Source organism: Strigops habroptila, chromosome 8 (genome assembly GCF_004027225.2).
Source record: "Strigops habroptila isolate Jane chromosome 8, bStrHab1.2.pri, whole genome shotgun sequence".
NCBI classification, from domain to species: domain Eukaryota; kingdom Metazoa; phylum Chordata; class Aves; order Psittaciformes; family Psittacidae; genus Strigops; species Strigops habroptila.
The window spans coordinates 57411770-57431499 of NC_044284.2; the positions used below are offsets into that span (position 1 = coordinate 57411770).

Sequence of the window (19730 nt, forward strand, 5' to 3'; positions counted from 1 at the left end):
AGGAACAATGCAGCTCTAATTACCACCATCATAGCTAACAGTGTCTGCATTACAAGAAAATTACATGTTTCCATACTGAGGAAAGCAATACAGAGGTCTCACTGTAGATTTAGGCTTTTATCTCTTACCCAAACCTTACAGGCTCCTAAAGAATTATGACTACACAACCACTCGTTGTCAGCTGATGTTTCATCACACCAACATAACTGACACTGTGGTCATCTTCAGATCTTGGGTCTTCTATCAGCAAAAACCCCCCAAAAACAGCACTAACAGCACTGAGGAGAATGATCCAAACTTTGTTTCCCCTTAATCACACTAAATTCATTTACCTGTTACCTCGAGGACGTTAAGTAAGGTACTGCAGCTACATCCAGCTCTCATACTCCATATATGTTTTCTAGTGTAAATACCACAATAACTGGAGTCACTTTAAAACCAGAGTAGTTAATTTTCGAACAATTTGGACAGATAAATTCCAGATAAAAAGCTTTAAAAATACTTTGAAAAAAGGACATATTTTTCCACCAGAAGCTACCAATAACGTATATTATTTGGAATAAAAAAATTGCATACACTGCAAACATCCTTCCTATTCCCCTTAACAGAAAGCTGTTGATCTCAACTTTAATTCACAATAGCATTACTTGGAGGTTTTACTAAATGCAGTAATGTTTCCTGTATGTTCCAGCATAGATCAGAACTTAGTTTCCTAGGTCACCTTAAAGATAAAATCCAAGCTGGTAGCTTTTCAAGCAGTATTTGTGTCTTAACAATGCCTTTCTGCACACCCATTTTACTCTGAAGGACTATTTCCATCTTTCAGAAGAGTGGCATGTTTTATTCCTGGGCACATCTGTTTCCTACTCTTAAAGAACACGCTTCATCTGCACTAAAAGTGTTACCAACTAAATTTATGAAACACTTAGGCCCACTAAGTATCTCTGTAAATCTCTACTCAGCCCTCTGGCAGAAAAGGGTAGGGAAAGAATACATCACGAAAACCAGTGAAAGATCTGAGTGGCAAAGTAACTCTGATAATCTCAAATGTCAGAGCCTTACGTAAAATAAGAACTGACACTTTCTCATTCGCAAGAGATATTAAAAGAAGGCAAGATGAATTTAAAAAAAAAGCTTTATTATACAAAATATGATCCAAACCTGGAAGAGCTCTTCTACAGTTTTAAGAGTTTTGTCCAGTGACATGTACTTCCATACACTTGTCCAAAAAGCCAGGATAACAAGGCTCATTAGTCCCAACTCCTTCTTACCAAGAGTGTTGGAAAAAACTGATGCAGCAGCATCAAAATCTGTTACTTATTCTTTGTATTCCAAGAATTGCTGAAGTCTTTTCTTATGTTCTGTAGACACCTGCACTGCACTAAAAAACACAAATGCAGAATGTAAGATTTTACATTAAATGTAATCCACCACAAAAATAAAGCCTCCTGACAAAATTGAGTATACACTGAAATCAATGGTTACACTGAAGCTACATTTTAGAAAACCCAGTTGTATGAAAGGCCTACATTCCAACACAGAAAGAGTATATTAACCCTTAAAACTGTCAATTGTCAACCTCAACAGCTTTCACTCCTAAAAGTCGCTTGTCCCAAGAATCCTAGCCTATTTCCTTACCTTTAAACACACACAAGAAATTGTTCAACTTGCACAAATGATTTAGGTAAGAAAATCTCCTAAAATGATCTCTCCTGTATATCAGCACTTGCAAACTGAGTGGACATTTCACGCCAACAGGGATGCAGGAATTTTCAGTCCCACATATTCAGAGGCCAGGCATGAAACTCTGCCTGCTGCAACAGCAGCTGAGCAAGAGCCACTATGTTAGAATAGTGACCTGAGGGGATTTTGCCCAAACTTCCCTTTTCACAAGCCCTACAACAACATTAATTAAAACTAAATTTAGTAAGCAAGCAATCATGAAAGAGTTCTTACTTCAAGTGCTCTCCAAAGACAGCAGTGATCCGGTACAGGGCTGTTTTCAGAGATGCTCTAAGTGCAAACCGTAGAGTTTTGTAGGATGTGTCCACCAGACTTCCTGACACCCGGGGGGGCTTGCTAGAAACATGAGGCAGTTTGAAGTGTCTGTCTACAACCTGATTGAGAGACATATAGACGAATTTATTTCATCTGTTCAATTATTTCCTAATGTAATGAGCAACATGTTTATGTCAAAGCAAAGAAAGTTCAGAAATTCCACCAAGGCACACAGAAATGGATTGGAGACTAAGGTTGACCTTGCATTTCCTGGCCATCAACATGAACATTGAACCAAGTTCTGCGAAATAAGATTCTCTGCTGATGAGTCTTAAATGCTAACCACAGCACACAATGCAGTACAAATGCAATTCAGTCCTGTATTATGACTTGTTTCTTTCAGAAACAAGGTTATTGGCTTTTTCTTCTTCTCCCTGGTTCTTGGAATAGATGACTTACACTGAAGAACGTTAATAGCCTCTAAATTCTTTCCAAGAATCTCTATTGAGGCAGTCTAAAATGATTATGTCAATAGGAAACACACAGCCTTGGCAACAAATCTGGATTACTTTTTTTAAATACACATTACACACACATCAGTAATTTGAGAGTAATGCCTTAGTATCAGTAGAGAAACACCACAGAGATCTTATCTCCTGTGATTTGCAATGTCTCCAGGTTGCACCAGGAATTGTGTACAGCAAATTAAAGATTAAATCCTAACTGTGCATAAAATATAGGATTATAATTGCTGCACCTTTGAAATAAAGTCTAACTGAGCACATAGCTCAGTTAAATGTAAAAAATGAAACATTCCATTAAAAACATGCTTTCTACTTCTGCATTTTAAAAAACTACCAAGGCTTTTATTCAGCTGATTCGCAATGCACAGAGTGGCAACCAGCTGTTAGGTTTAGATTAACTGCAGAAGAGACGTTACAGTGGTAACAACTTGAACGTTACAACTGGTCAGCAAGGTCAAGATACAAAATGAACTGAACTCCTTTTCTCCTAAACTTGTTCTGCAGTAAGGAAAAGGTAACAGTTTTTACCTCCTGAAGAGTCAGTAAGGTGTTCAGGATAGCTGGCAGTGTAGTTTGGACAACTCCAAATTGGTCCTCAGTAAAGGAGGCTGCTACCAAATGAGACAGACCTTTAAAGAAAGCAGTTTGGTATCATTACTGAGTTCTCAACTTGTGAAGCATTAACAAAGATCACAGGTTTGCCTGAAGACTCTACCAGTGTGGTGGAATTCTTCAGGACTGGCTGCAGCCAGACAACATTTGCCTCAGCTCACTTCAGGACTAAACCAGTCACTGGTTTAAGAGAGCTTGAGGTTGATAAGGCAAGAGGGATTATATATAAAACACATTTTAAAAAGCATTGGCTCCCTCTTTCCTCTGATCAGAGCTGTACCTGACATCAACCAAGAGACAGGACCTATTTCACAATACTAGCCACAAACAAACATTTCCAGATCACATCACTTTCCTTGTTCAGCTTGTGTGAGGACAGCTCTCTACTGCTTTGAGGGAACCCCTGATTTAGCTTTAAATCCCTTCTCATTTTGCTTATCATATTAAAAAATGCCCTTAGTTAAAACACCAGTGGTGTCTTCTGCTTTTCTGCCAAGTGCATGTGCAATTCCCATCTCCTGACTTGTATGTCCAAACTCATCACCTTCAGTCTGACACAGCAAGGCATATCTGCCCATAAAACAGGTAACCTAGGAAAAAGATGAACTTATGCACAAAGTAACAAGAGAGTCTCTCAATACCAGCATTTGCTCAGGACTATGAAACAAACAAGAAAATCCCACAGTGCAACCACATACTGTCGTTGTTCTTTTAATTCTCTGCAGACCATCTTTTCCATTTAAGTTACCACCTGAATGCCTCCTTCCCTTCCTCCCTCATCTCTCCATGATTAACAGAGAACTCAGAGCCTTTAGTCAGAAAAGCTGTTGCAAAAAGACATCATAAAGCTGTTGTTGGAAAAAAATATGTAAAAGTGATACATGGGTTCACATGGGAGAGAAGCGGCAGAAATCAAGTTTAGGAATCACTACCAAGCCTCTACAGAACACGAACTAAGAGATCTTTCATGGGATCTCAAAACTAACAAGTGAATTAGACCTTTATTCCTGACAGTACCTGAAATGCAGTCCTGTTTTTGTCAAAATAGATTCAAGGATTTTTCTTTGATTACATTTTAAAGCACAGAGCCCCCAAAAACCTGAAATCAGGTCCTTTTAGCTGTTATAGTTCCATGAGCCAACAGAGTGGATCCCCTGGGAATAGGAACAGCTTACCTTCCAAAGCCCAGATGTGCATTTGGGCATCAGAGAAAACAGCTTGGATGGAAGCTTCTGGGTGCTGAGAAGAAATCAAAGCATTCTGAATGCACTTGAGAAACAGTATCATCAAAATAGCAGGTCTCAATTAAGGTGTTACACATTTGATAGGGTCACGTCCCTCCCCTCAGAAACGACCTGCAAGGCTGACACCTCTGAGGAAATTCCCAAAGAAATCTGATCTTTTAAAAAACTAAAATTATTTTTGGGCAGGAATTCCCAAACTGTAAAGAATTTATTTGGTACATTGACCTAACAAAAACCAGTTAGCTGAATTTTGAAGTTAACTGGAAGCCGTGTCACTTTACAATTAGTTGTGTTTTACTATTACATGATGCCTTAAGCAAAAAAAGTAGTTTATAATCAGACGAGTTTAAGTCTTATTCTTTTTTTTTTTATGCAGATAAAAGATAATCCTGCTACAAAACTCACACAAAGCACAAAACCTTAGATTAAAAGGAAGGCTTTAGAACTGTTACTCTATGCAAAAGGTGTGTAGTGCCACAGCAGAACCCATACGCTCATGCATTTCTAGTCTATGCTGCACAGTCACAAACCCTAAGATCATGATTACCTTGCTGAAGAAATACATTATCAGCACTCGTTTTGACAAGAAGTTTTTTATCTGAAAAGGAACAAAAGATTAAAAATATCATCTGTATTTATCTAAGGTATGTACAATTGGCCCTACCATGTTCACACAGTATAAAGGAACTGGGGAGTGGGGGGAAGGATTTTTCTTAGGTAAGCTAACTGAAGAAGGAAGTATTCATTCAAAAATCCCTGAAAGTTCTTCCAGAGAAGAGAACACCTAATCTGCACTGGCTGTAACCTATCTGTACAGCAATTTTACTTTACCTGTTCTTGCTTGTTCTGAAGCCATGTGTAAATAAATCTTGGCTGTACTGCCTCATGGCCAGCTCTTGCAGCAGAGAGCTCTGGGAAGGATTCGTGGTGAGAACCATTCATGTGCAGATCTACAAAAGAAATACAATATCTTCAGAAAAACTGGTTGCTGTCACTTTAATCCTCAAGATATAGATCTCTATTGACACAGCTACTACACTCATGACTACAAGGATAAAAACAGCTACCTGTAACTGACGTCCACAGCTTTGGGCCCCTCCTCATAACATGAGGACTTTGGGCTGATCCATGCCAAGAAGATTTTACATCCAGAATTCCCATCTTGCCATTTAAAGCAGGTGAGCTGAAAGGTGAACCAACATCAGACCCCGGCGATGCCTTTAAAGACATTAGGGATGATTTAACCATTGAAGACATGGAAGCTCTGGGAATGATATTCGATCTCTGTGACTGGAAAGACATGCCTTCTGTTGCAACAGCTCCTGACAACAAAGAACACACTGCATGAAGACAAACAGGCTGGTGCAGATGAAATAAGAGATGGGTTTGCTATTGATTACTATTTCAACAACTTCTTTATCATCAGAGCCTTTAATAAAGAACATTGTTTCCATTGTTGTCTTGCAAACAAGTACACATCAACATGAGTGTGGAGTGTTTTAAAAGTTCATCAGTTTAAGAACAGCAGGTGATGAAAAGGAATCTTATGGATTTATTTATTTATTTATTTTTCTACTTTTGCTAGCCATCATTACTACACCCTGATACATATCCTAAATAAAACACACTGTATCTACAAAGTGTGCTTTTAGGATTAAGTACTAGAAAAAAGGCTGCCTTTAGAAGAATGGCAATCCTTTCTGATTCTGCTTGGTTTGTAAGAAAAGACACATCATCCCAAAATCCAAGGAACAGCAGCACTAGGAGAAATTCACCTCTGACATACCAACACTCCCCTGCTGTTCCCAGGGCACTAGTATCCTAGGCACTGACTGCTCAGGGATTCAATTAGTGGCAGCCCTCGTGCCAACACTGCTCTGCTGCCAGGAATGATGCCCAAGTCTGGCAAGTAAAGCACCTGGAATGCTCGCAGGCTCCAAGAGTCAGGCTGGCTTTTCTTATGCTAGTGATATTAGTGAGTCACACAAACATACGCTTGTTTGTGGGAGTGTGGATCTGCTGGAGGGAAGGAAGACTCCACAGAAGGATCTAGACAGGCTGGTTCAGTGGGCAAAGGCCAACTGCATGAGGTTCAACAAGGCTCAGTGCTGGGTCCTGCACTTGGGCCACAATCACCCCATGCAATGCTCCAGGCTGGGGAAAGAGTGGCTGGAAAGCTGCTTGGCAAAAAAGGGAGCCCAGGTGGCCAAGGCAGCCAATGGCATTAGAAAGAGTGTGGCAGCAGGGCCAGCGCAGCGACTGTCCCCCTGTGCTGGGCACTGGTGAGGCTGCACCTCGAATCCTGTGTCAGTTCTGGGCCCCTCACTGTAAGAGAGACATTGAGGTGCTGGAGCGGGGCCAGAGAAGGGCAATGGAGGTGGCAAAGGGCCTGGAGCACAAGTGTGATGAGGAACGGCTGAGGGACCTGGGGGGTTTAGTCTGGAGAAGAGAAGGCTCAGGGGGGACCTTATCACTCTCTACAACTGCCTGACAGGAGGATGGAGCGAGGTGGGGATTGGTCTCTTCTCCCAAGTGACAAGCAACAGGACAAGAGGAAACAGCCTCAAGCTGTGCCAGGGGAGGTTTAGATGGAGAAGAGTTGTCAAGTACTGGAGCAGGCTGCAGAGGGCAGTGGTGGAGTCACCATCCCTGGAGGTATTTAAAAGACGTGTAGATGTGGCACTTAATGCCATGGGTTAGTGGTGGGCTTGGCAGTGCTGGGTTGACAGTTGGACTTGATGATCTTAAAGGGGTTTTTTTGACCTAATCAATTCTATGATTCTATATTCGAAGTCCCTACAACAACAAAAACCAATTTTACCATCTTAAACAAATCATAAGAGCAGCTATGCAAATTACAGAGCATCTCTTGGCAAGACTTAACTTCTCCCTGTACTAGGTTACAAAACCAGTAATAATTAGACTTTCTTAATTCATGCAAGTGTGGTAAAAAACGCTGTACTGAACATAACACCACACAAAGTAAACTGAGTAAAGATGATCTTTCCAAGTTTTCTAGATATTTTAGATTATTTCAATAAGAATACCTTAAATTCAACTGGGGGAGAGACTCTTTGTTGGCATTTATTTGCAGAAAACCCCGTGCCTCCTTTTCCCCATACAGCTTAATTGAGACTAATGTGCCCATGTAATCGATTGATACTTTCATGCTTTATGAACTGTTATGAGTGTTTCCTCACATACCTGGAGTCTGGGGAGGTATTTTCAGCTCTCCTGCTGGCTGCTTTGCTCTCCCATTTGCTGCTGCAGCTTCCTGCTGTGTGATCAGCCTCTGGGTCAGATCACTCAGAAGATTCAAACACTCCCTTGATATCGCAGCCCAGTTGTGCGGGTGCCCACCTAGCAGCATGCACACAAAAAGGAAACGCAGCAGGAGTGTTTAACCCACATGCTCATCCTTGTAACTGTTCTCACAGTGCCTGTGTGCTCTCAGCATAAGCTTCAAAGTTATAGCACCACTCCATTTCTAAGAACACACAGTGCATTTTTCACTGTGATAGTTTATTTATACTGAGGGGAAGATGAAAACATGGAAAGATTCTATCCTTCTGCCAATGGATAACTCCAGAAACACTTTAGTGAAACCTACTAAGCAAGCAGGAAACAGGCAGTTCTGCCCATCAGATTTAAAACCACTAAACAACTAAAATGAACCAAGTAGTATCAATGGTGATGGTAAACAGTTCTGAAGTAGTACAAACACTAGAATTCCTGATAAAGTGTAACAAAAAGTTCCTGAAGGCTTCTAAGCAGTTTTCATTGACCTTCTCCTCGTATATAGCAAGAGGCTGATGTACTAAATGAAATCACAGCCGCTGTTTGCTTTCACAGCTCTAGTGGTGACTCACTATTTGTGCTTGATTTTACCTCATATCTCAATGTTACACTTTCATATGCATCTGTTAGATTACCCAGTTTGGATTATTTGACTGGCGGTGTCAATATCCCAAAACCTGTGTTTCCTCATGGCAGTCATTTAAATCAAACAACAAGCACCAGAGTTTGTTGAGTTTTGTAGACGAAACAATATGAATTTAGATAACTAAGCATCCTTTGGAAAAGGCACAACAGGGATGAGGCCTCTTGGCTTATGTAGCATGCCTCATAGTGTTAAATAACTTGTAAAAGCATTTGACTAACACTATCCACCAAGAAATAGTTTTATGCTTACCTGGCTGACTAAGGCTAAAGACTTCTTGTCGTCGAACAGGAGAATACTGGGAAAGTAACATCAGGTCTTGTAAGGCTAAAAACTAGAAAGGAAGGAAAAAGTTTTAGTGCATGTAAAGTCCAAAGCATTTCCTTAAAAAAAAAAAAAAAAAAGGTAGTTATCCATACAATAGCAATCCCCAACAAAGAGCTAGTTCACACAGACTAAAACCAGCCATGTAACAGAAGAAGAAAGGAGGTAAATGACTGCACACATCCCCCCAGAACCACTCTGGATGGAGCTGCTGAGTTAGCCAGAGCTTCAGATAACTTTACGAGTATGTTGTTTCTTTGGAGTTAAAGAAGATATAACACTATTTTTTATCTTAACAGCTAACGGCTCAGACAGAAAGAACCTAAGACACAAAAAGGTCCAAGGAAAGAACTGTTCTTGCAAGCTAGAGCTCACTACATTGTGCCACACAGACCTAACACTGCTTTTTCATGTGATGAAGTAATTAATGTGGCAAACCAAATATAACCTGATTTCCCACACTATGCAAGACCCAATTATAAACTGGACACTTTAGTAACTGCTGAGATAATAAATTAGATTTCCTCTCCCTTTAACTATGCCTGACTCTTCCCCACCCATCCTTTGATAATGCAGCAAAGCTTAAAAAAGGATTCAAATGGATTGCAGCCTCGTGTACCTCCAGTCTTATCGGAGATCTGCAAAATCAGTACATGTGGATTTCTCATGTGCAGGAAAATCTTCTCATCTTTATTTACATAATATTTCTTGAAGTCTCTAATTTCTAAGTATTAGAATCTGTGAATCCCATCAATGATTACCATAATCAGACCAAAATTACTCTTCCTTACTCAGAGGTTTTAAGTAGCTTTTCAATATTTTCTTTTTAAAGAAAGAAACCCAAATTCCAGCATATATATGCAAACAACTTTTTAATTTCATGAGAGAACACCCATGTAAGAACTCAAATATAAGCAGCAGGGGCAAAGTATTAAGAGTGTACAAAGGTTTGACAAAATCTGACAAGTTGAAGGAATTTAAAAATGCCTGAATGTCACTAACCTGTTTTACATCAGTACACACTAATACACTTCTGTTGCAGACAGGTCTTGTCCATAACTGAATTAGTCTGTCCTCGGCTTAGAGTAACAGTGCGGTGCACACCAGCAGATGTCACTATTAAACCGATTTTCACCATTAAGCATCACTTCCCCCTGTTCTGAGGCAGCTTTTTAAAGAACTAGCTCCTCGGGTAAAATAACCCCTACTGAGAAGATCTGATCACACACTTCGAGAAACAACTTCTCAGCACACACCTCGCTGGGAAGATGGTGGGAATTCAGTTACCTTTATAATGGGGGGAGGATTGCTGTTTAAGATTTTAGGCAGGCACTGGTCTGTCTCCTCAGCAAAAGTTGGCTGGACAGGAAAATGATGTGTCTAAACAGAAACATCAGAAGCTGTGTTATACAGAGCAAAACACAAGAAAACCTTACGACAGACCACACCCGAGCGGTTACTTGTCAGATGATGAACTACAAAAGCACATAAAAGCTTCAACTGACTATAAACTAACCTGAAATTTCTAACATGAAAAACTAAAAGGACTTTACTCTTTATGTTTAAAATTGAAAAATCTTAGAAAAAAAAAACCCAGATACCTTTGAATTCCTTGCACGTACCCAAATAATTTATAGCTAGGGGCATCATATCAGTATGAAAAGAAATTCCTCTAACTGGGTTAGAGCTTGTTAAAGCTGGAGTTATTGAGCCTGGAGAAGGCTCTGGGGAGACCTTTGTGCAGCTTCCAGAGCCTAAAGGGGCCTGCAAGAAAGCTGGAGAGGGACTTTTTACAAGGGCAGGTAGTGACAGAACAAGGGGGAATGGTTTTAACCTGCCAGAGGGGAGATTGAGATGAGCTCTTGGGCAGAAGTTGTTCCCTGTGAGGGTGCTGAGGCGCTGGCACAGGGTGCCCAGAGAAGCTGTGGCTGCCCCATCCCTGGCAGTGTTCAAGGCCAGGTTGGACACAGGGGCTTGGAGCAACCTGCTCTAGCGGAAGGTGTCCCTGCGCGTGGCAGGGGGTTGGAACTGGGTGAGCTTTAAGGTCCCTTCCAACACAAACCATTCTAAGGTTCTAAGCACATTCCCAGGAAAAAATAGTGACACCATATTCAGGAACAAGACTGAAATCTAAACAGTACTGCCTATCTTTACCAGTGTAACCACTCTGGTGAAGAATTAAGGGTTCTTTTACCAAATAATAAAAGAAATTTTTAATTTTTTTTTGCAGTTTCACTGATAAACTAATGAATTCTTTATTTCATTCTATGTTTTAATGGAATTTCTGTTCTACTGCTACAACATTTAAAATGTAAATAGCAGTGCTTACATTGTACGAAACACTGCATCAAACACTGCATCTATTAACACTATTTAACATGAATCAACTTGGGCACAGACTACCGGTCAGTTTTGTGTTGCTGCCCTCATTACACATAGCCTAGCTTTATTCTCCTCTGTTTCCAACCTGTGAAATTGAAATTTAATTGCTTTCAAAGTGTTAATAAAGTGACTTCATGTGGACTAAGTCTGCACATATTTACAAACACCTTTGGAGGTTTTCTAGCTCATCAAAAAAATCATCATGTGGAAAGGCCAATCTTTCGTTCAATAGTCAAAAGGGCAAGACCTGTTTGTACCTTCAGCTGGATGTTTCTTGTGTCTTTCACATTTTAAAAGCAATACAATAATTAACAGACATTGGCACGCACTGTTCACTGGTGCTTCAACTGCTGCCCTTTGAAACAGGATGTTCACACCTCAGAGCTGTTTTTGGAGCCATCTACGGATTCTGACACATCATTACACCAGTTATGCTTGACCCCTGGTTAATCTTTGCTCCATCCAGTCACAGCAAGTAGACCTTTCTCATTAAAGCTAACATTCCAACAAGCACTGTATGCCATTTCATACCAGAAGAGTGCTTCACACCAATATGTTGATCCAGGATTTACACTTCACTTTATTTTCCTACTAATCTGCAGCCTAGTAACATTTAAAAATGAAAATCAAGTTAGAGGAATTTTTTTCCTCTGTATTCTTATAAAGAAATATCTGGATTTGTCAACAAAGATTAAGTCTTCTCCAATTCTTTGTTGGCAAGCTTTATTTCCTGCCCTCCTCTCTTCAATCATGGTCACACATTTATTCTAGTACGATTCATTACATATTTAAATGGTCTTTTTTTAGCCATATTAATTTGTAACTTTATGACTGAATGAAAAAGCACAAGTGTCTTAATTCCCAAGACTGCTTGAAGACTATTTTAATACTGCAGCCTGAATTAGATTAACACATCTCTGCTTTGGAGAACTGTGTGCTTTGATGGTTTGCTTAAATTTGAGATTTCCAGAGCTTAGCTCCTGAAAAACAGATACAATTTTGTTCTCTTTCCTATTGTAAAATAGGATTCAGAACTACACACTTTCTGGATATTACCTTCCCATGTAACCTGCAGCTGTGACACAAAGTCTTCAGCTAACTCACACTCAAATTAAACATGATTGCATGGATACACATGCAGAAACCAAGCTAGTGAGCTCTGCCCGACACATATGGGCCTGGCACTGGCTCATCTGTCTTGAGACCAAAATTGGACAAATAACATGGTGCAGACTCCATGAAGCACAAAGTGGTTCTTTGGGTGGCCCCAACAGCATCTGCGCTGATTTAGCATAAAACATGAACAGGAGACTGGGAACATGAAAACAGAAGGAGAGGAGTAAGAAGAGGAGGTGGCAATAACAAAGCATTAATTTCGTAAGCAGCACAGGCTTGTCTTGCCATGAGGAGAGAAAGTCAATGCCCAGATCTCTCTCAACTGTTCAGTTATCAGCTATTATCTGTAGTGCATGCTTTGAAAATTAAAGAATTCATAATAATAATAATAGTAAAACTGCTTTTGAAAAGAAAGTATTACCTGAGAAACACAGTACTAACCTCCGTAGCATAGATTTTGAAGAGTAACCATGCGATGTACCAGGTAATCAGGAGAAACACGCCACATAACCAGGCATGGTAAAACAAGGAGAGATCCAATAAGCCAGTCAGAGTGTCAAGAGGATGCAATTTACTGCAGATACAACAAGCAAGGAGATAAGATTTCTATTATCTAAGATGTCTACAGTTAGCTGTTACAGGAGCAACAATTGTAAGAATAGAAGCTGCATTACGTTTTTGGCAACAATAGTTTCTCAAAGATGTTTGAGATACTGAAAAATTAAACAACTGGTAACTGTGATGACATGAAGTTAAGAAAAATTATGAAATTAAGGAAAAGAAAATATTAAATAACAATTACAGTTTTAGTCAACTAAGGCACTAAGACTCCAGCTTCCCTATTTTAAAACAAGTGGCAGCCATGTAAAAACAAAGATGTATCACACACACCCCCCCCCAAAAAAAGAAAAAAAACAATACAGAACAGCAGATAACACACATATATGCAATTTGGACAAATGAGCCTTTCTAATACTTTAGAGACTTAGAGATGCAGGAGAGAGGATTTCTTAGTGCTAGGTTGGACAGAGCCTTGGGCAACACGGCCTAGTGTGAAGCATCCCTGCCCATGACAGGGGGTTAGAAGTAAATGATCTTAAGGTCCTTTCCAACCCAAACCATTCTGTGATTTTATGATGACTCTGTGGTTCCTATAAGGGGTTGTTGGTTCCTCTTGAATTAATTTCAGAAGTACCTAATGCTCCCCACGTTCTCTGTGGGGAGAGAAGGAACCAAGTCCTGCTACACACAAAGGGCCAGTTGCTGAGCTGGACTTCTTCAAAGGGAGCTGTTAGCAATATTCTCCCCCAGGTTTTAAGCACAATGTACTACCTACCTGTCTATATGAAGATCCATTGTGGTACTTATCCATACCTTCGGGATGTAACCTAGGGGGATCAAAGAGAAGCACTGAAAAAATATGACACTGCAAAACACACACAAAAGGCCATGGAGAAGACAAAAGAATGATGCATGTATAGAGACAAGAGACTGGTCTTGTAACCCTTGGGTACCAGGAAACAATCTGCCTTTGGGATTTTTTTGTTTAGGGTGTTTCTTTTCTTTTTAGGAAATAGAAATAAGAGAATGAAAAAGAGGCCTCAGGCCAGCAACCGCACGCTGAGAGATGTAGACCTTATCTTTTATTGCTGGCTCCTCAGCACTGAGTTACTTGTGTTTCCTCACCTACTAAAGAGGGTTAATAGCAATTTAATATTAATTCTCACTACAGCTCAGGCAGCAGCAAAGTGCTTTTAAAGACTTAATGGAAACTGATATACAATCACCATACTCCTAATTTATCCCCTAATGTAAATAAAGTGGAAATAATTCTAGTCTATTTTGACATCATTTAGGAGGATAATTACAGCAATAACATAAAAATTTCCTGATTTTTAGGAAGTCCTGTGCAATCCTCTTCACCAGCACCAATTGTTTTTTACTCTAGTTTTAAAGACCAAACTTTGTTGTCATACGGGAAGCAGCCTTTGTGTCCCCAGCTTCCTCCAAATAATAAAAAGGGCACTTGATAATAAAGCCAAACTGCTAATTTTTACTTTTAAAACAGTGAAAATATCACAACATTACATATAGTGAAGTCATGCCCACTGCTGGTATGTCAGGTTCAGCTCTGTGATGCTACATTTCCAATACCAGGCCATGGAAGGAAGAGTCCAAAGCATGGAGATGTTTATCCATGTTAAAAAATATTTGGGAATATTTATAGCAAAAATGGAATATAAATTACAGGCCAAAACTTGGGGTTTTTTAATTGCACTATGGTTCCAGATTTATAATCTTTCTGCCACACATCAGGACTGCTGTGTAAACAGCAGCCCAAAGCATCAGGTTTTAAAATGCACACTTGTCAACCACCAGCTGATTGGTATTTGGTAGCTCTTACATGCAAGTTATTTCACAGCTGCCTGCAACAGGATTTCCTGCACAGAAGAGATCACCAGAGACAGCAGTTTAGCTTTGGTACAGTGACAGACTTCACATGAGAAAACTGCTGTTCCCCACTCTCTTCTCTTTACAATAAGATCATCTTATTATAATGTTATCAGGCAGACAATAAATTCTTATAGAAGGTGTTAATCTCTTTGAAGAAGAGACAATTCTCATATGCTAAACAAGCTTCAGCAAGGTTGTAAGAATTGACATCCTACAAACACTGCTGTACAAATCCTATGCCTTTTCTTACTGTTAGAGAGGGGTGTGAGATCTCTTTATTTGTTTAAATGAGTCAATGTGCCTTCAGCAAGTTACCTGGAAGGCTGAAAAAATAGTCTAACAGACCTGATGGATTAAAAGTTTTCAAAATAGAGGAAACAAAGAGAACTGCAGGAACACTTACCAAAAAAGTAATATGTGGCACAGAAGTTTCTAACAAAATATAGTGATTCCACACAACTGTGTTTAATGAGGAGAGGCAAAGATCTTCTGAAACGCAAGTACTTGTATTGCTAAAAACACAAACACAAAATAGTTTAGTTTTCTGCATTCAGAACAGATCAATGAAATGAGTAAAAAAAAGCCCAAGGTACTTGAAAACCTGAAGTCTAGATGAATTAAAAAAATTAGTTTAAGGTAATTCCAGGTGTTACACCTATTTCTTCTCCTAATCTTCCTGCCATTTTATCATCATCTCTGGTTCTCATCCCTTTCCTACCTGTAGCAGTATGATAATGAAGGATGTGGTAAACTGACTCTATACACAGGGGAACAAAGTAGAAGGATGCTGTCTAATGTAAAATAAACAAAAAGGCATGTTTAATCTATTAGAAATGAAAATCTATTAGATTTCATTCAGAAATGATCCATTAAAATATAGGGAAAATTCAGACAAGGATGAGTTAAGAGTCAGTAATCCTCCAGGCACCAAAACCACTGTAATAGTGACACCATACAACTTACATGTCTTTCCAAATGACTAAAGCAACCCATCTGACACTACATCAACATGAAACCAAAGTGATTTAATTTTGGTTTTACTTGGCTAAGTTGCATTAAAAGAAGAAAAAAAAAAAAAAGAATTTCAATAATAGGATTTTTAAATATACTATAGTTACAGCATTGCCAAAATCATGCTTGTTTTGCTGATAACCTGAATGGTCATGACTTAAATGTTTTCCACTCATACAACCAACCTTGTCTAAAGACACCTTTTGCCAAATTGGTTGGACTTTGTAAATCTGGGAATCATGTAAAGCTAACAGCTGCTGTAAAGCTACAGCAACAGATGAAATATCTTGAGGATGATGTTTCACAAGCCACTCCTCCCCATTTTGCATTGGTACACATTTCTGTAGAACTGCTTTGGCTCCCTCCAAAGGGATTCATAGAATTTCAGTTTCCACAGTGCTACAGGCACGAACGAGCTCTGGATGTTGAGCTTTAAGCAAGATTTAATGTGCTATTTAGACTTTAAGTGAGCTGCTACCCAGTTACAACTGACAGTATCATTTACAGTTTTTTACTCTTTTCAGCTTTTAGGTGACCCTTGCAGCCAGTTCCAGTTAATATTCAGTTTGTGAACATTGTCTCTTTCCCGTAGCTCACCTTCTGCAGTGGTTAACCTCAGCCAGCTTTTAACATGCATCAAAGTGGTATAAACTTTATATGCACTGCACTCCAGATTTCTGTGTTCATTTGAAAGGAGTTGAGCAAGAAGGAGGATGAACACTACCAGCATTTAAAGCTGAGGGTCCTCTTCATCTACTAATGAAAGCATGACAACAGACATATGCTGCTGTCACATTCAAAAACATAAATAACCAAGGCTTTTTTGATCACTGTTTTACGTAGACATCTTTCTGCAAAGGTGCTTAAACCTCTTACCTGTATGATTGGAAATGGCAAATAATTCATGTTGTTAATAAGATACAAAAGGCTGTAACTGTATCCCATGAAAGCTCCAGAAAGTAGAAAAAAGAGGTGATACTCATTTAGGCACATCTGAGGAACAGCATCATCTAGGCTAAAAGAGAAAACTTAGAATTAATTCTGAGGTTACGAAACAAACCAAACCAAAGTCATTCTAGCCTTAGGGAGTTCTAGTCATGAAATTATTTGACTTTCCTGATTAGTACATACAACAATATCTCAGTAAATTTTTCCTAAAGTAGGAATTTCACCACCTAATTTATGCATGAGGATGCTTCCAGTATCCATGAAGTCCAGAGGACCAAGTCTTAAGTTTAAGCAACTTGTCATCATTCAACTTTCCATTAAGAATCCTGGCAATTAAGTTTTTCTAGCCCAGCTATTTCTCTGTGCGTTGTAAAATTTAAAGGAGGGTATTTTCTATTCTTTTATATAAAGGATATCAACATATAATTACTTATTTTTGATAGTACTCAGATTCTAGGGTTTTGTTTGAAAGAAGCCATCAGTAAACACATTTTACAATAGAAGTTCTTTGCATAGTTTATTTTTAATACAAACACACAAATAATTACCTCTCTGAAGGTGTGCAGGGCACAGCAAGAAACTGGAACTTCCCTTTTGTCATCACTGCAGCACACCAAGCAACCAACATTCCCATGATAGCATGAACAACTGAATGGATAACTTGCTGAGGGTGAATAATTTTTCCTATCAGTGCTAATCGAGAGCACGGTATTGATGGCACGACTGTGAAAAAAAGCCAAAAGTGTATTTTCAGTTGTTCTAATAAAACCCTTCATTAAAAGACAAGAAAAACACCATTATCACCTAAGAACTTTCCACAGTTGGAATCAGTCACTAAATGATAAATAAATCAATGAGGCAGCTCAACTAAGAGGATCTCAGCCACGATGTAAGCAGGAATCTGGGATGATTTACTTAAAAATAAGCTTTGTATATTGTCTCTATTAATTTAAAAGGAAACCTACCAATGTTAAATACATCAAATATAAAGACAAATCTCTTTCAATGGTCATCTCATTTAATTTGGGTTTCACAGACAGCTCAGCAATTTACACAACCCACCTGCATAAAACTCAACGTTGAAGATGCTTACTACTAGTATCACCACAGACATAAGGAGGATACAAAAGATGACGTAGGAAGTATATAAATCATTGAAAGAATCTAAAAGGGAAAAAAAGAGAGTCACTATTGTTTGTAAGATTGCAGTAACACAAGAGTGACACAACGACTAACAGAAAAGAACACTTAAGCAGTTAGCAATAATTCACTAAGTGCATAAAGGGGAGTAAAGTTTAATTGATGCACCACATTTCTGCAGAAAAGCATATTTAAATTTCACAGAAACTATTTTGCACCCTTATACCTGGTTTTCTTGTATGTGAGCACTCAGAATTCTGTTTAAAATAAAAGAAAATCTTCCAAAGTAAATTAAACTATGGCTCAACTAACACAGCTTCCCTTCACTTAATAAAACCTGCAACCATACAGCTAGACTTAAAAGGTAAGAAATTCCTTGCAGAGTAAATCACTTTTATTTGGTTCTTTGGGCTTTTATTATTTTTAAAGAGGAAAAGAAATCCCAGTCTCTCTGCCTGAGCAGTTAAATGATCACAGGTATCAAGTCTCCACCTAAACAAGTCGAGGGAGGTGATTCTCTCCCTCTGCTCTGTCCTTGTGAGACCCCCCCCCTGCAGTTCTGTGTCCAGCTCTGCAGCTCCCAACACAAGAAGGACGTGGAGCTGTTGAAGCGAGTCCAGAGGAGGCCACGGAGCTGCTGCGAGGGCTGAAGCAGCTCTGCTCTGGAGCCAGGCTGAGAGAGCTGGGCTGGGGCAGCCTGGAGAAGAGAAGGCTCCTGAAGGGGAGACCTTAGAGCAGCTCCAGTGCCTAAAGGGGCTCCAGGAAACCTGGAGAGGGGCTTTGGACAAGGGCCTGTAGGGACAGGACAAGGGGAATGGCTTTAACCTGCCAGAAGGGAGATTGAGATGAGCTCTTAGGCAGAAGTTCTTCCCTGTGAGGGTGCTGAGGCACTGGCACAGGGTGCCCAGAGAAGCTGTGGCTGCCCCATCCCTGGCAGTGTTCAAGGCCAGGTTGGACACAGGGGCTTGGAGCAACCTGCTCTAGTGGAAGGTGTCCCTGCCCGTGGCAGGGGGTCGGAACTGGGTGAGCTTTAAGGTCCCTTCCAGCCCAAACCACTTTGTGATATCTCCATTTTCTGTGTGTACGCTCTCACCCTGCAGAGCGGCTGTTTCAGGGGTTTCACCTGTGATTCACAAAGTTACATTTCAAACCCTAAAGACCAATCAGAAGCTCACAAAACGGGAACATTACACACGCCAGAGCCAGTTCCCCTTATCCGAGCCCGGAACCACAGACAGAGGGAAGTCCCGCAAGCACAGACCGCAGAGCACCTACTGGAGATCCAGCGCACCGGGTGGAAGGGGTCGAGACCGCTGAGCACGACGAAGGCCGCGGTGCACACGGGCAGCAGCAGCACGGACCAGGCGACGGCGGCCGCCACCCTCCAGCCCAGCACCTGCGGGAAGGACAGCGTGAGGGGCCGCGAGAACCGGGAGCTGCGGCCCCGCAGCCTGAGGCCCGGCACTCACCTGCCGGAGCAGCGCTCGCTGCCGGCCCGCTCCCGCCCCGGGCTCCATGGCCGCGGCCCCGCCGTCGCCGTTCAAAGTCTCCGCCGTTCAACGGCCACCCCCGCCGGCTGCACGCCACTTCCGCCGCACGGCGGGAGGACTAGAGGAGAGCAGCCAATGGGAGGTGCGCACACCCGCTTGCCCCGCCCCCTGGGGAGAAGTGACAGGTCGGCTGGCCTATGAAGATAGAGGTCCCGGCGTGCAGGGGGCGGGGCTACGGTCGCATATGGCCGCCTGAGGGGAGCCCGCTCACACCTGGGCACTGACAGAGCCCTGAGGAGAACGGGGCTCCCGCCAGCCCCGGCGCCACGGGTTGGGTGTATGGGGGCCCGGCGGCACTGCCTGGGCTGGCCTGAGGGACGGCGTTACACAGCCCTGCGGCGCGGGAGAGCGTGGCTGAGGGCAGAGAAACGGGCTGGAGCCGGGATACGGGGGAACAGCGCTATAGGTGGAAACGGAGCCTCGGTGGCGGCACAGGGGAGAGCCTCACGGGGGTTCAGCAGCAAGATCCTGGCACGTCACCCCTGCG

General features: G+C 41.0%; 1 protein-coding gene across 2 annotated transcripts; it reads right to left on the bottom strand.

Moving 5' to 3' along the window:
- Window positions 1–857: 857 nt before the first annotated feature.
- Window positions 858–19297, bottom strand: NDC1 (NDC1 transmembrane nucleoporin). 2 transcript variants are annotated; one of them, XM_030493504.1, is made up of 18 exons: window positions 19163–19297; window positions 18969–19089; window positions 17616–17717; window positions 17102–17276; window positions 16482–16620; window positions 14998–15106; window positions 13477–13528; window positions 12582–12714; window positions 9930–10022; window positions 8571–8652; window positions 7583–7738; window positions 5446–5700; window positions 5210–5328; window positions 4926–4976; window positions 4310–4373; window positions 3051–3151; window positions 1957–2117; window positions 858–1381 (listed from the first exon to the last, which is right to left on the bottom strand). In XM_030493504.1, the coding sequence occupies exons 1-18, from the start codon at window positions 19208–19210 to the stop codon at window positions 1318–1320; spliced, it is 2025 nt and encodes a 674-aa protein (XP_030349364.1). In that variant the 5' UTR covers window positions 19211–19297; the 3' UTR covers window positions 858–1317. The 2 variants fall into 2 exon arrangements, with proteins under 2 accessions (XP_030349364.1, XP_030349365.1); XM_030493505.1 differs by lacking the exon at window positions 4926–4976.
- Between the last annotated feature and the right edge of the window lie 433 nt (window positions 19298–19730).

Bases quoted from the DNA above. Each gene is read 5' to 3' on its own strand.
- NDC1 (XM_030493504.1), bottom strand. From the start codon at position 19,210: ATGGAGCCCGGGGCGGGAGCGGGCCGGCAGCGAGCGCTGCTCCGGCAG. The intron at 17,718-18,968 runs GTAGGTGCTCTG...TTTCCCTTTTAG, and splicing joins CCCGGTGCGCTGGATCTCCA to ATTCTTTCAATGATTTATAT. The intron at 13,529-14,997 runs GTAAGTGTTCCT...TGATCCCCCTAG, and splicing joins TGCCACATATTACTTTTTTG to GTTACATCCCGAAGGTATGG.